General features: G+C 42.2%; 1 protein-coding gene across 4 annotated transcripts in view; it reads right to left on the bottom strand.

Annotated features, from left to right (window-relative positions):
- Positions 1-13,629, bottom strand: part of MTMR2 (myotubularin related protein 2) — a 62,534-nt gene that overhangs the window by 23,547 nt on the left and 25,358 nt on the right. For 3 of the 4 annotated variants that reach the window (XM_068930425.1, XM_068930426.1, XM_009690179.2), the window contains exon 3: positions 3,349-3,424. In XM_068930425.1, coding sequence (XP_068786526.1) covers positions 3,349-3,424 — 76 coding nt within the window. Of the gene's footprint in view, positions 1-3,348; positions 3,425-8,383; positions 8,470-13,629 lie in introns of those variants that run through there. The other variant, XM_068930428.1, reaches the window with a different exon arrangement.

Here is a 13,629-nt window from a genome sequence, read left to right as displayed (position 1 = left end):
AAGGGAAAAAAAGAAGAAAAAAGTTAGTTTTATGCTTAACTTATGGAAGCAAAATTATGATAATAGCAACATTAAGGGCTCTACTTTTCAGCCCATGAAATGAAAACAAGCTTATTCTGGGGTTTTTGCCTAGAGCTAACACGCAAGTTTCATTCCTGTTAAGAGGACAAGAGTTCTGGTGTTAATCAAACTCCAGGCAAGCACTATCACCTGGAATCCTACATTTGCACATAAAACAGCCGAGCCAGTGTAAAAGTCACTACGTGGCTGCAAACTGTTGACTAGTATTGAGTAACGCATTACTGCTGGTTGAGAACACCGTGCACAAAACGAGGAGACAATTCCTGCCTTGAATGCATACATTGGAAGCTGGATGAAAATCTGCAAAAAAGCTAAACACTGCTAGCAATCTCTTTTGTGGCATCACGAACAAGAGAAAGCAGTTCTCCTGCAAATGAGTTTTAGCATACTTGGGTCCCTCTGTACACCCTTAAATACAGAATCAGCCCCAGGATGGAGGCTCTGCACGCTAAAGGCCCTGATTGAAGCCAGCGGAGCTACAGCAATTTACAGCAGTCAAAAATCTGTGTAGCACCCAATTGCCAGTGATTTTAAGTCTTAAGTCAGCGATCAAGTTTCCCTGCAACAATTCAATTATTTTTGAACCTGAGTGATGGTGACTCAAAACAGTCCCCTTTTTAAAATGCCTCAAACACTTCTCACTTGTTCCAGCAAAAGGCAAGAGGTGCTGCTGGTTTTCCACAGCAAACACCTCCCCTAACTGCCCTTCTGTTTTATATCAATTAAAAATGCCAACATTCAAGCTGCTTCCCTCCCCCCGCCTCCCACCGATGACCCATCACATCTCTGTCACTAAAACAGTTGGCTGGCTGTGCTGTGGCAACGGTTTATGCTATTACCAACAAGAAGCGATACTCCTCAGACACACAGAAATCCTTTCAGAAGCAGACCCATGGACTGCTGCCAGATCCATGAAATTTGGAAAAGAAAAACAAAACAAAACAAAACACAGGACCATCTTAATAACCTCAAGCCTCCAAATCCTAAGGGACTCATTTTGCAAGGGCTGTGTGAAATCAGTGAGAAAGCTCGCCCGTCAAACAAGTGACAGCCACCATGTACAGAAGCCATTAGACCTGGGGAAGGGAGGAGTGTCAGGACGGAGACCTCAATTTCTTCCACCTTTATTCCGTGTGATTTAGCCAGGGGAGAAGGAAAGAGAGAGCCTGCCTTACTGTAGGGCACTAGCAACTCATATACCTAAATCTTCTACACTTCAGCTCTGCTTCTACGTAGTTGTCACTGACTCTCCACAGTTGGACATGGAGAGAATCCTTAAAATACAACAGCGGGTGGGCAGACAGGGTCTGCACTGTAGCATTAAAATCAGCCAGAACTGGTTTTGGCTGCCTTCAGAGGCATGGCCAGAAAGTTCAGAGGAAAAGGGATGAGGTCCGACTAGCACGGAACAGATTAGGTAGCACAGAGTTTTTGGTTAAAATATACATGCAGAAATTTCTTTTTTTTTAATTTCTTTTAATGGAAATGCACTTGTTGGGAGGACAATTGAACTCAAAATGTTTCTGGCCTGCTTTAACTAAACTAAATGCTTCATTATTAGCCCATTATTAATGAACCTTTTTCAATGAGTAAATTGACACAGGAAAGTAGACTCCTGAATCACATAATACGTAGAAGAACAGCCTGCTTGGCTTTTCCACTAGCTCCCATTATTCAGAATATAAGTCTGAAAAATGTTTTAAAAAAATAAAGCAGAAACTACTAATATGAAAAGGGTGTGCATATACATCTAAAAAGGAACAACAATTCTGAGTCAAAAGGAAAGATGCTAGAAAAACATTTTCCAGGTAAGGAATCCTAGGCATTATCTCAAACACTGGTCTTGCCAGTTTATAAGCCATACCACTTTTCATGTTTGCATTTTATTAGCCTGTTTTCCTAAGGAAACAATTTTACTTAATTACACTGTACAGGTACACACAGGGATACGTGTCTGTTTGTCTCACCTTAACCCTACCACTGTTGTATGATTCCAGCAGTCTCTATCCAATGGACGGGGATCTCCAAGGTATCCAAGGTTCCTTCAGTGTTTGTGAAAACGGATACCAGATATAAGAGAGAGGTTGTAGTGCTACTGCCAAGGGAAAGTCTAATAACCTCCATCTTTATTAGATATAAGACATTCCATATGGAAGAAAGATACTGGAAACCAGGATTTATTAATTACACTGCTTTTGGATTTCTACTTTTTTTTTTTAAATAGGATCAATCTCACCCTAGATTTTAGCATTAGCTGAAATAATTTTTCTTCTCTTTCTGATAAAATACAAAGAGAATTACAGTCAACTTTCTCGCCATTTTTAACAGGACACAATATTGTGGATGAATAATACAAGTTTTCCTTTCCGCTACCTTTAATTTCTTGTTGGAGTAATCAGCTGCTGTCCAGCCTACTCTTAAAGCCACCTGCTCTTACAGACTTACATGGTTCATTGCATCATTTGCGAACAGATAAAATACTGGTGAGCCTGTTCTCTTAAACCATTTCCCAGGAACCTCCAAAATATGATCTTGCTGTCAAGGCTATCTGTACCCACAGGATGAATTAGATGTTAGTCTGCACTGCATGGCTGGAGTAAGAGTTCAGAGTCTTTAGGAAAGGAGTAAAGAAAAGGATTAAGCATTAAGTTTTTCCTTTTAGGACCAAAGATACTTTCTTCCAAGTCATTTTAAGAGGGAGGGAACACGATGAAGGAGAACGCCAGCACTGCTAAACTAGTAAACGCAAAATCTTCCACAGAAAATAAATCAAGAGGCTTACGCAAACTTTCAGGCTGCGGAGTGCGTCAGCAAACCTGCTGCACATCACAAAGTCTGGCTGAAGAAAAGGCCAAAAAAAAAAAAAAATCCACCCCTGTAACACTAAAACTTCTCTGCAACAACACTGCAACTTTTCCTGCAGTTTTTGATAGAAATTCAACACAGAATTATGTTACGTTAGCCTAAGATGTTACCCTATGGTGAGCGTACCTTGAAGCAGTCCATCTGTGTGCTCTCAGGACACAGTAAGTGCAAACGCAGTACAGTCTCAATCCCTCATCACTGATCCTAAGATAGGTTGAACTGCTCCATGATAAGAGCAGATATACAGTTACCTTGGCTCACAGTATACATAATAACCTGATTAATGGATCAGCTTGACCATGGGCCTCACAATATCAGCAATCTGCTGTTGCTGGTGAATGAGCACCAAGATATTTTGCTGCATTTGGTCAGCAAACAATAAGAAATACCCTTTTCACATACCCATGTCTTTAATGGTTTCTCCTGGTAGCAAAGGTGCCTCTTCCATTTCGGCCAATTTATTAGACTCCCTCAGGACCTAGGTAAAAGAGGTAGGAAGAGAAATTCACTGCATTTTCATAAACCAAGAAGTTTACACTTACCTGCAATAGGTCAACAATATAAAGGGCAGGAAATATTCCAAGGTCTTGAGGTGCATCTTAGTGTTGCAGCCTCGAAAACGTCCATACAAAGCATATGAGGTACCTCAGCCCACTCCCGCAGTCCTTGAGCATGCCACCGGCCCAGCATGCCACTGGCCCACACAGAAGCGTTTAAGGGAGGATGTCTGTGATGGAGAAGATGTTCAAAGCAGGCTCTGTGCTTTGCCAACACACTTACCAGGTGGGGGCTGTTCACATTCCAACCTTCTCTTGTCCAACCTACACAGCACCACCACAAGTCAAACTTGCTGTCCATACAGCTATAATCACAACCACTGGGACTGGTTCTTTTCCCAGTCAAAGTGATGAACTATTATTACCATGATGCTATCAACTGTTAAGTGGAACAATTTCTGGTTTATACTAAGAAGAATGAGGAGGGACCTGAATCCCAATATCTTTAATGGGGCCGGGCGGGGGTCCGACGACTGCAAAAATGCTCAATTTGTTCTGAAGGGGTTACTTGTTATTAAGGCCATATTTTGACAGGCATATAAACTGGTATAGGTTACCTTTCATTTTTTCTTTCTTTCTTTTTTTTTTTTTTGGGGGGGGGGGGGAGGGCTGGTGAACCGCTCTTCCTCTTCCCCAAAAGTATCTTTCCTCCCACAACTGCTCATTGCTGTCCCCACTAAGCGCTCTGAGCTGCGCTAGTAAAAAAGCTCGCCAGTAAAAAAGCTTTTTGTGTGTCTGTTATTGTGAACAGAGTGAGGGAACTGACCTGGTGGGAAAAAAAAAAAAAAAAAAAACCTTACCAAATATACACACACACTCACACATTTTTCAGCCAGATCATTTCTCCTCTCCAGTTCAACTGTGTCAGCAAGAACACAGAGCTAGCTCCCAACACATGACCAGGAACTCCTTTTTTTAGCTGGCATTCCAGCTGAAATGATTATCAAAGTATGGTTCAAAATTTTGTCTGCACTTGAAGGATTAGCTGGCATAGCTAATTAAGCCAAAGTGACTAATCCCATTTATTGAAGATACGCACACTGGTAAGGTTTATTCTACTTTGGCTAAAGTAATACCACAGAACGTTACTTTTTACAGATATAGCTGCATCCATGGAAGGGTTTTTGCTAGTACAGATGATAGCACAAGGAAGCATACATTAGAGAAAAGTATAGCCCTAACTATGGAAGTTTTACCTGAGGCCTAAATCTATGGAAAGAAATAGGGGAGAAAGGCATATGTAAGCAATCGAGATTAACGCTGTCTACGTTGTCAAAAGCAGACAGATCTGAATTGTATTGCCCATGCCCTGAATCTACCAAATGACACACAACAGCATCAGCACGCCATTTGCTCAACTCAATAACATAGACAGAGGCAGCCAGTAAGTTAGCCCAGACTGTGCCACATGATGTAGCAAGCACAAGACTTTGGGTTTAAAGTTGGCTTGTATCCTGCCTGTTGGAGATGGGCAGAGTGCTCACGTCTGTCCACAACTAAATTTGCACACTCGTCCCAAATGCTTTCTTTATCTTAATGTCAGGAAAGAGAAAGAATTGTTTTCATTTGAGATCAGGAAATCCCTGCAAAGAAAATTCAAAGACATGGCCTAAACTGGCACCCTAGAACCTGACACATCTGTGGTCAACTTTCACGTAGGATCAAGCTGGAAGGAGAGCCTCAGGAAAGAAAATTCCTCTAAACTCTGTAAAAAAAGAAAAGAAAAACCAAAGAAACCCCCACACCACAATAAAAGCACGTTCCTGCATTTTCACACAACAGATTGATGTATGGATGAAAAGATTAACAAGATCAAAGCCTTCTCAGGAACATGATGTACATTTAAAAAAAATGCATTCAAATGAGCCTTTGAATTAAAAAAAAAAAAAAGGCAGAAAAAAATAAAAGCAAGCACAGTCCTGACTTCCTAACAGGAACCTCACAACTGTAAAAATAAAGGAATGTAACTACTTAGGCCAGCTCTCAACTAGGGAGGCTGCCAGTGCAGCTGGACTGGTATGTATGGGACGGGTAAAGAGAGCTCAGCACTGACAGAGCTTACGCGGGCAACACTGAACTTGCAGGATAGCTTCTCCTCCCCAACATCAGCAATACTGGCAAAAACAAGCTTTTGCTGCAATAACCAGCAGAAGCTATGCAGGGGACTTCTTGTTAGTGCAGCTGTGCTGGCCAAAGATCACACAGCTCATCAAAGCCCTGACTGACAGCCTCCCTGGCAAAAGTCTGTGGGGTAGACCCGATCTCAATTCCTATGCGTCAGTTTTTGCACTCGAATAACAGGCTTGAAATCAACAGGATAACATCTGGATTATGCCAAATGAGATAAGAGGCTTTTGGCTAATTAGTCCTTACAGTGGCTGTCATCCTTGCTGCCTTTTATCTTGGAAGGACATTAGCAAAATACATACTGCGTGCACAGGACATAATACAAAACTTCTAAAAGAAGACCCCTACCCCAAACAGCCAGCAGCTGCTGCTGCAAACGCTTCGGCCAACAGCTGGACTCACTGCTCTGCTGCAGATGTCAGCGGGAGCACGGCCAGGAGTAAACATTTGCAGGAGTGGGCTGTGTCTTAAGCCAAAACAAATACAAGGTAAGCATATACAGAAAGTGTTCGATACAATACACAGCTGCCAACGTGATCAACAGGTGGGCAGTGCTCAGGTAGGTTCTGAACACTATACTGAAGGTGGGGGAGACAAAGAAGGGAAAAGCAGGAGCACAAGCAGCAACGAAAGACAGAGAAGATCTCCATGTCAACACTATTCCATTAAAGATAAGGTTGAAAGCTTTTTCTGTTTAAAAACTGGCTCTTCTAAGTCTAATGAAACCCATCTGCTTGCTCACACTCTTTGAAATGTGGAATCCCCAGGGTCAGAGGAAAGGGTTAGTGATCAAATCTGCACTCACGTGAGCAGAGGGCAACGGAGACACAGCTTCCTGGAAGCCCAGCGCTTCTCAAGGTCAACAGCTTCTGCCAATTTTTTTTCTTTTTTTGCACAGAGTTGAGGACTAAACTGTCATTTAGACCATCCCCAACTGACCTCAGCCATACAACCTAGCTCAGGTTATAGAGCACTGCCTGCTTTCCCTGGCAATTCAATGATGATTTCAAAGTCAGTATCTGTATATCACCCCCGGATAATATTCATTCTTCCACAGAGGCTGTGACAGCCATGGTCAGAAAGCCTAGCTAAAATATTTCTTCGATGTACCAGTCTCGGCAACACCTGTCTAGCTTTAAGCCTTGAGTTAGCCTCCTGGTTGCAACATCAATATTTGAAACCTGCCCTGGCAGAAATCTGAAAACAAACATTAGGCATTTTTCTAAAATCCACTTCCATCAATGGCTCCTTAAAATTGATTCCGGGAGAAATGCAATCTGCATCTTGCTGACAATGCAGAAAGCTCACGTAGCTTTTGGAAAAAATAAATAAATCACGTATACAACTGCTTGCTGGCAAAGAGCAGGTGGAGGAGGGAGAAGACATCTGGGACAGCACCGAGGTACAGAGGATTGTGGGAGGGCAAAAAAGCGGGTGGATGGCGAAAGAGAAGTTTTGAAAGCAGATCAAAGGGAAAAGATGGGAGGGAACTTGAAGTGGTCGTATGCAGCTCTAGGAGGATACAAACACCCGGGGCGGGGGACCTTCTGCCCCTTATGCAACTAAGTGATCACACGATGGAGACCTCCTCCATCTTACTGCCAACCCCGTACCTCCTGTGCGCTGAGCGGTTCATTAAATTGTCAGAAAAATCTTTTTGTACATTAGCCTATTTTCAAGACTCTAAAAATAACACTCCTAGAACCTACAGACAACGCAGATTTAGCCCTCTGCAAATCTTGCAGTACAAAATTAAAGGCTACAAAGGGACGAGGAACGAGGAGGGGGATCCCAGGGCCACGACCGCGGCAGCCCGGCTGTAGGAGAGGGATGGGGCCTTGACGGGAGAGGTGGACTGGGTGTCCACGAATTAACAGCTACTGAGGCAGCTATAACTATCATATATGTCTGTGACTGACTGCAGCATTTTACCTCTTTGTGCCTCAGGTTTCTCAGCTATTCAGTGCGAATAAAAATGAAAAGTGCTTTGAGATCTGCAATGCAGACTGCAGCCAGCGCTAGGCAGAATCAGTATGAGCAACAGTACCATACTGACCTAGAGTGACACGCTGGCCATATATGTCACAATCACCACGAATTTCTGCAAGAATCAAATAAAACCAAATAACTACATGGAAAATCTGTAGACTGCCTTGCCTTGCCTCTAAGCCAAACAAGGGCTTTGGTATCTTGCTCCTCCTCAGAATGTTGTGGCTCAGTAACTAAATCTCTGAGGGGAATGAGGAGTTTAGTTATACATCGAGATATCCTTTATTTCTGTCTTTTATCACCAAGTAACATAACCTACTCAATATACACATCAGCAGCTCTCCTTCAAGGTAATGGGCTCTCCCAGGGCAGGGAGCATATGGGTACCGTAACAGCTAAGTGCACATCCTACCTCAGCTCAGAGAGGTGTGAGGACTTGGTGCCAGCACCCACTTCTGTCCTCTACCCGAGCAGCAACACGGCAGAACAAACTCGCAGCTGCTACACCTACCAACCACTTCTCTCTTATCCAGGACCCCATCTTACGTTAGCTCCATCTCACTTACCCATCGCTGAACGTGCAGAGCTCTCATATCCCCCCTCATATCCTGCTGAGGCAGGAAAACCCCAGTGCTTTGCTGTTGACACAACCTCTAGATCTCAGCAGTGAGGCGATCACCTCCTTTGCTCACATGTATGAGGTCAGGGAAAGACATTCAGATCCTGCTACAGAGGTAAGACCACTCTCTGCCTCATCCCCCTACCTCTTCATATTGTGTTTCAAGACACTGCAGTTCCGTCAGCCTCTCCAGCCATGTCCCCACACCGCCTCCTGACACAACAGCCAGTGTGCTGCTCCAATAAATCCCTTCCCTGGTTAATGTTCCTGCACAGCTCATACACGCAGCCAATCCTGAGCAACTACAGCCAGCTCAGGGGGCTACAGAGTTAAAGCTGTATCTTAACTCTAAGTTGAGGCTCTCAGAGGTCTGAGCATTGCTGAATGCTGTTCCAGAAGGACGTGATACCCGAGAGGGGGCATGAAACTCTGTATTAAGGGTTTCCTTTTGCTTGTGACCGAAACAGCTGACACTTTTTCCTCTTGTATTTTCTGAGAGGCTTTTACCTACCAGCTAAGCTGCGCAGTCTGCACGGCCAGGAGGACAACACGCATCCTGCTCTGGTTGAGGCCGAGCCAGGATTACCTCCTCCTACCAAATCTGCCAGCATAACTGGCCATGTAATTGCTCCTAAAGCTTCAGCCAAGATGCCTGGGTTAGCTTAATGGCTTTTATATGTATATTTTTCCATAACCTGGATTATTTTGACAGGACTGGCTTAGGGTGTGACTACGTGAACAATTCATCCAGCAGACTGGGAAGGGTGTAAAGTCAGAGTGAGGGAGTAAAAGCACTAAGGACTGATGAGGGACAGTAACCTCGGCCCTGGACACCAGTGCCTGCAGCACAGGCTTTCAGATTAACAAACCAATGGCCTTTGGACAGGGGATGTAGCAGCAGAGCACCAGGGGTCTCTCCTAGCCCTTTCCTAAATCTCTTCTCTTCTTTTGCCTGAATGCCTGCGTCCTGACTTCAAACACAGACAAAGGTAGTCTTTTGGCTTTATGCAATTTAAGGGGAGGCTACAGGTTCACGTTACCAAATTACCATGTAACAGTTTCTTCCAAATCCTGAACAGATTCTTCTGAATCATAATCAGACTTAAACAAAAAGAATCTTTTTTTGTTTTAGGAAAAAAAAATAAAATGTATATTTTTCATGATTTTTCCCCCTCTCTGCAAATCTCTCCTTCGTAACCTCCTATATGCTCCGAAAGACTGTGTACATTTCTGAGTACTTTGTTAAGTATAAAGACGTAGCCCTAATACGACACATTCATCCCAACACCGATCACCTTGCTCCTATATCATTCCTTTTCCTAAAACCATGTCTGCCCTGTATTGTGAGCAAGCTCTCCAAGCTTAGAGCTGCCTTTATTCCAGCTCTGTATAGTTCTGCTCTGTGTTTGCTACAGCAGGAAACTGGTCTCCTAACTGGTCCCTTGACACAAGCACATATAACTTGTATGTACAAACATAACACAATACACACATACACAAAAAATGCCTCTGCATCCACAGCACTTCAGCTTAAAGGTTTGGCACATCTACCTCACGAGTGTACACTGGTCAGCAGGTACTGGCAGGATATATGCTAGGACGACAGCTATACATATGCACATTGTATATGTGGGTGGGAGGGAGAATACACAAATAAAATTAGTAGATTTTAGAAATATATATATTTTTTCAAATTATGGATGAAAGATTGTGGATTTGCAACTCAATAGCCAAGTAAGAGGTTTTACCTCCTACAGGAAAATATTTGTCTGGTACCTCAAATTTTAACAGGAACATTCTGCTCATATTTACCATATCTAAAACTTACTTCTTTCTTTTTCTAATGTCATTCTCTCAAGGGCTGGCACAAGACTAGATACCCTCCTGAATCAGCACTCCTCTCACCCTGTAGGCAGTGAACCGCAGTAATATTCGTTTCGTCTAATAGTAAAGATATACATCTGAGCTCGTCACTACAGACTCCCTTCACAGTCAGTGGAAAGAAGGCGACCTAGGAGATCCACCTTTAAGATGAGCATCTGTCTTCCCCACTAACTGCAGAGAACGAGGGTGATGAACCCTGATGCAGCCAACTACATCTGACAAGGCAAACGCGATCTCTGGTGCTCCACTGCGCCCAGGATAACAGGCGGTTTGATCCCCAGGACGTCACTATAAGACTGAATAGTCACAAATAGTTTCAGCTTTACACTTAGCTCAAACTTACTTTCTCTGTGCAGAAAGGCAGCAGGAGATGAGACCGCTTAGATCCAAAAATTGCATGTACCGCATTAAATCAGGCATGACTCCAAAGCTAGTAGCACAGAGCTTATTAGCTGAGTTATCAGAGACAGCTTTTGGGTCTGAGCCAGCTCCCTTCTCCTGTCTCAGAGAACCACAAGAGTGAAGTCAGCTTTTTCTGCAAAGGCTTAGCCACAGAATTATTTTTACTTATTTGATTTTTTTTAAACCTTCCTTGTAAATCAAGAGCAAAACACGTACGCTCAGGTAACCAATGTCTTTCTCCTGTCAAAGTGGCTTTTGGCTGTCTTAGACCATGTTTATCTACTCCTTCTGCTGAATTATCACCCCCTTCCCACCCCTTTCCTTTTTCATAGCTGTTGTGAGGTAGTTAATATGTCATATCAATCAGTAAAAGGACAGTGCTGTTATGGTAGGTGTATCAAGATGCATAATTAACCCAAAGACGGAGTAAAAACCTCAGAAATAAAACAGATATGGCAGCTCCTTCCATTCATCTCAGAAAAACAGGGAGGCCTAATTCTGCCCACCTGAAGTTGATAGAAGCTGCAGCACTGACATAAACATGTGCTGAATCAAGACCCAGATGCTTATTTAGAATAATTGCTCATTGGTGCACTGCTTTCTTCCCTAAATGAAACATTTTTTACGACAGAGAAAGGATAAGTTTTGAACATACCTTTTCTTCTAGCATTTTACTGCCAAGATGCTTCTGTCTTCTTAATGCTCACTTAGAAGAGCAGTAAAGCAGGAGCTATGCTTACTTGATAAAACCAACTGTAGATTACAAGTACTGTACTACTTTGGAGAGATTTTCAGCTGCCATTTACAGCTATTTCAAGAGCACTTTGAAAAGATTTATGTACTATGTATCTTGCTGGAAATGTAATAAACCATAAATTGAGCAAGTAAATGGACTCTGTTGATTATTTGTGAATCATTAAGAACGTCACAGAAGCATGGCTATAGGAAAGAACAGCAGTATCCCCGAATAACTGTGGCACAGGGACTTTTCCAAGGATTATGACCAGATGGTTTGAGTAACTATGTTAGAGACATTCAAACCAGCAAGATATTAATTGCAGGGAAATTCTTTGCATCTTAGTCTATTGGGTTACTGGAAGTTAAAAACGGGGAAAAGATAGAACACCGTGGACATCTGGGTCATTTCAGATCGCTACACAGAGAGTCAAATATACTGTCCAAGACCACATAAAGCCCATTCAGCTCCCAAGAGAATAGGCAACCAAAAAAGGCTTCTATCTTGGTTTAAAAACAAGCCTCATTCAAATTAAGAATAAAATTCTCTACCAACAGACAAAAGAGACTCTAGAAGACAATAATCAGATAAAACGTACAATGCAACTGCCTTTTAGTTATGCTTTCCGAGTCTCAAAAACCACTGACAAGGGGAAAAAAGCAATAATAAAACTAAAATTCACAAATTAGGATCTCTACCTACCGTGTATATTTTTGTATATAAAAAGGCTTGAGATATCCACTTGCTTACTTCCCACTGACTCAAAAATCTTTAAAAAGCAGCTTAAGATTAGTGTCTTAAAAAAAAAAAAAAATGCAGTCACCAGGGTAATAAAGGAACTCCTCTGGAGGAGGAAGTAGCCACCATGCAGTATGCAGTATTTCCCTGGAGATTTCTGCTTTGTTTTTTCCACGATGAACCTCTCCACCCAGACCCAAGTTTCCAGTGACAAAGAACAGTCCCTTTTTGAGTTGGTGAATCTTCTGGGCCCTCACTGCACAAATATAAGGCAAGGCTTAGAAGCTCAAAGGAACATATTGTTGAGGACCACTAGTTCAACCACGGCTGGCTTGTCTCTTCAAGTTTGTATGGCTTGGTGCCTCAAGACAATTCTCTCATTAGTCTCCAACAGAAAGTCGTCATCGACTCAGTACAGCAACAGTGCCTGGCACAGAAGGCCGCTGATATTATCTATTCACACAAGTCCAACATGCTTTAATACAGAACCTTCTTCAGTGCCAAGGGTTCCAAGTATGTCTGGAGAGACAACAGTTCTGTTCTTCTCCACTAGCTCCTCAAAAACTTTAGATTGCACATTAGCTTTAACTCTACCCATCTTTTTAATTATAATTTCTTTAGCAAACAGTTTATAAGGGAAATTGATTAAAATTTTCAAGGAAAGCGTTAAACCAGTTCAGTGAAGTTCAGACCATCGTCTGAAAAAATAACAAAAAACGCTCTGACCAACAAGAGGGTCACAAATTCTGCCAACCAAAATAAGTCATATAAAAGTGACTTTGTTATCAAGAATTTTACTCAGGAGTTTAGCGATAACAAGATTCAAAATATAAATAATTATATATTTACAACCAATAAGCAATCACACAAAGGAGAAGGAAGAAGTTTCTTTCAGTGCAAAGCCTCTACAGAAAAATAAATCTTGGCAGAGTACTGCATGCAGTCACAATTCTGAGTGCTCCTTTTAAATACCATGCTTGTTCATTCCTGTCTGATTCGTGCTTCAATCTACTAAATATATAGCTGGAGGAAAAAAAAAAAAAATCAAAAACCTCTTACCCAGTTTCACTCAGCAAAAAGGAGAATTCATGCACTTTGAAGCTAAGAGAAATACGGCAGTTTTTAGGAAGAGCTGAAAATATTTTTAGGAACATCTGATGGCCATTTGCTTATTCCCTTGGTTTTCCATTTCTAATAGATGGCAATCGTAAACACTTCCAGAGATTCCCTTCACTGTGCATTACTTTATATTCAAACATTCAGGTACCTCTGTATAAGAAAGGTTAGCTACGCTTGCAGTCTTTGCTCTCTTCTAACTAGATGAGCACTTAGGGAGTATTATTTCCATGTAAAAGAGACAGAAAACTGACTGCATCTGTTTTTTCCACTTCTAATTTGCATGAAATCAATATTTTGCAGCCCAGAGTTTGGCTATTCTATATTTTTGTTTCCTTGAAAGGGGGAGATTCAGAAAAACTCCAGATTAGGGGTGGGGGGAGAGAGACAATGAGACCGAGATTTTCCATATCTCAGGACAGTTTATAAAGGAAAAAGATGCTAATTCTCATGACATTTATAGCATTTATGGTCCTAGAATGGCAGTCTGAAAAACAAGGCAACAGCAGAGGCTA

Source organism: Struthio camelus, chromosome 1 (assembly GCF_040807025.1).
Source record: "Struthio camelus isolate bStrCam1 chromosome 1, bStrCam1.hap1, whole genome shotgun sequence".
Lineage (NCBI taxonomy): Eukaryota > Metazoa > Chordata > Aves > Struthioniformes > Struthionidae > Struthio > Struthio camelus.
This window is presented reverse-complemented; position numbering and strand designations above follow the sequence as displayed.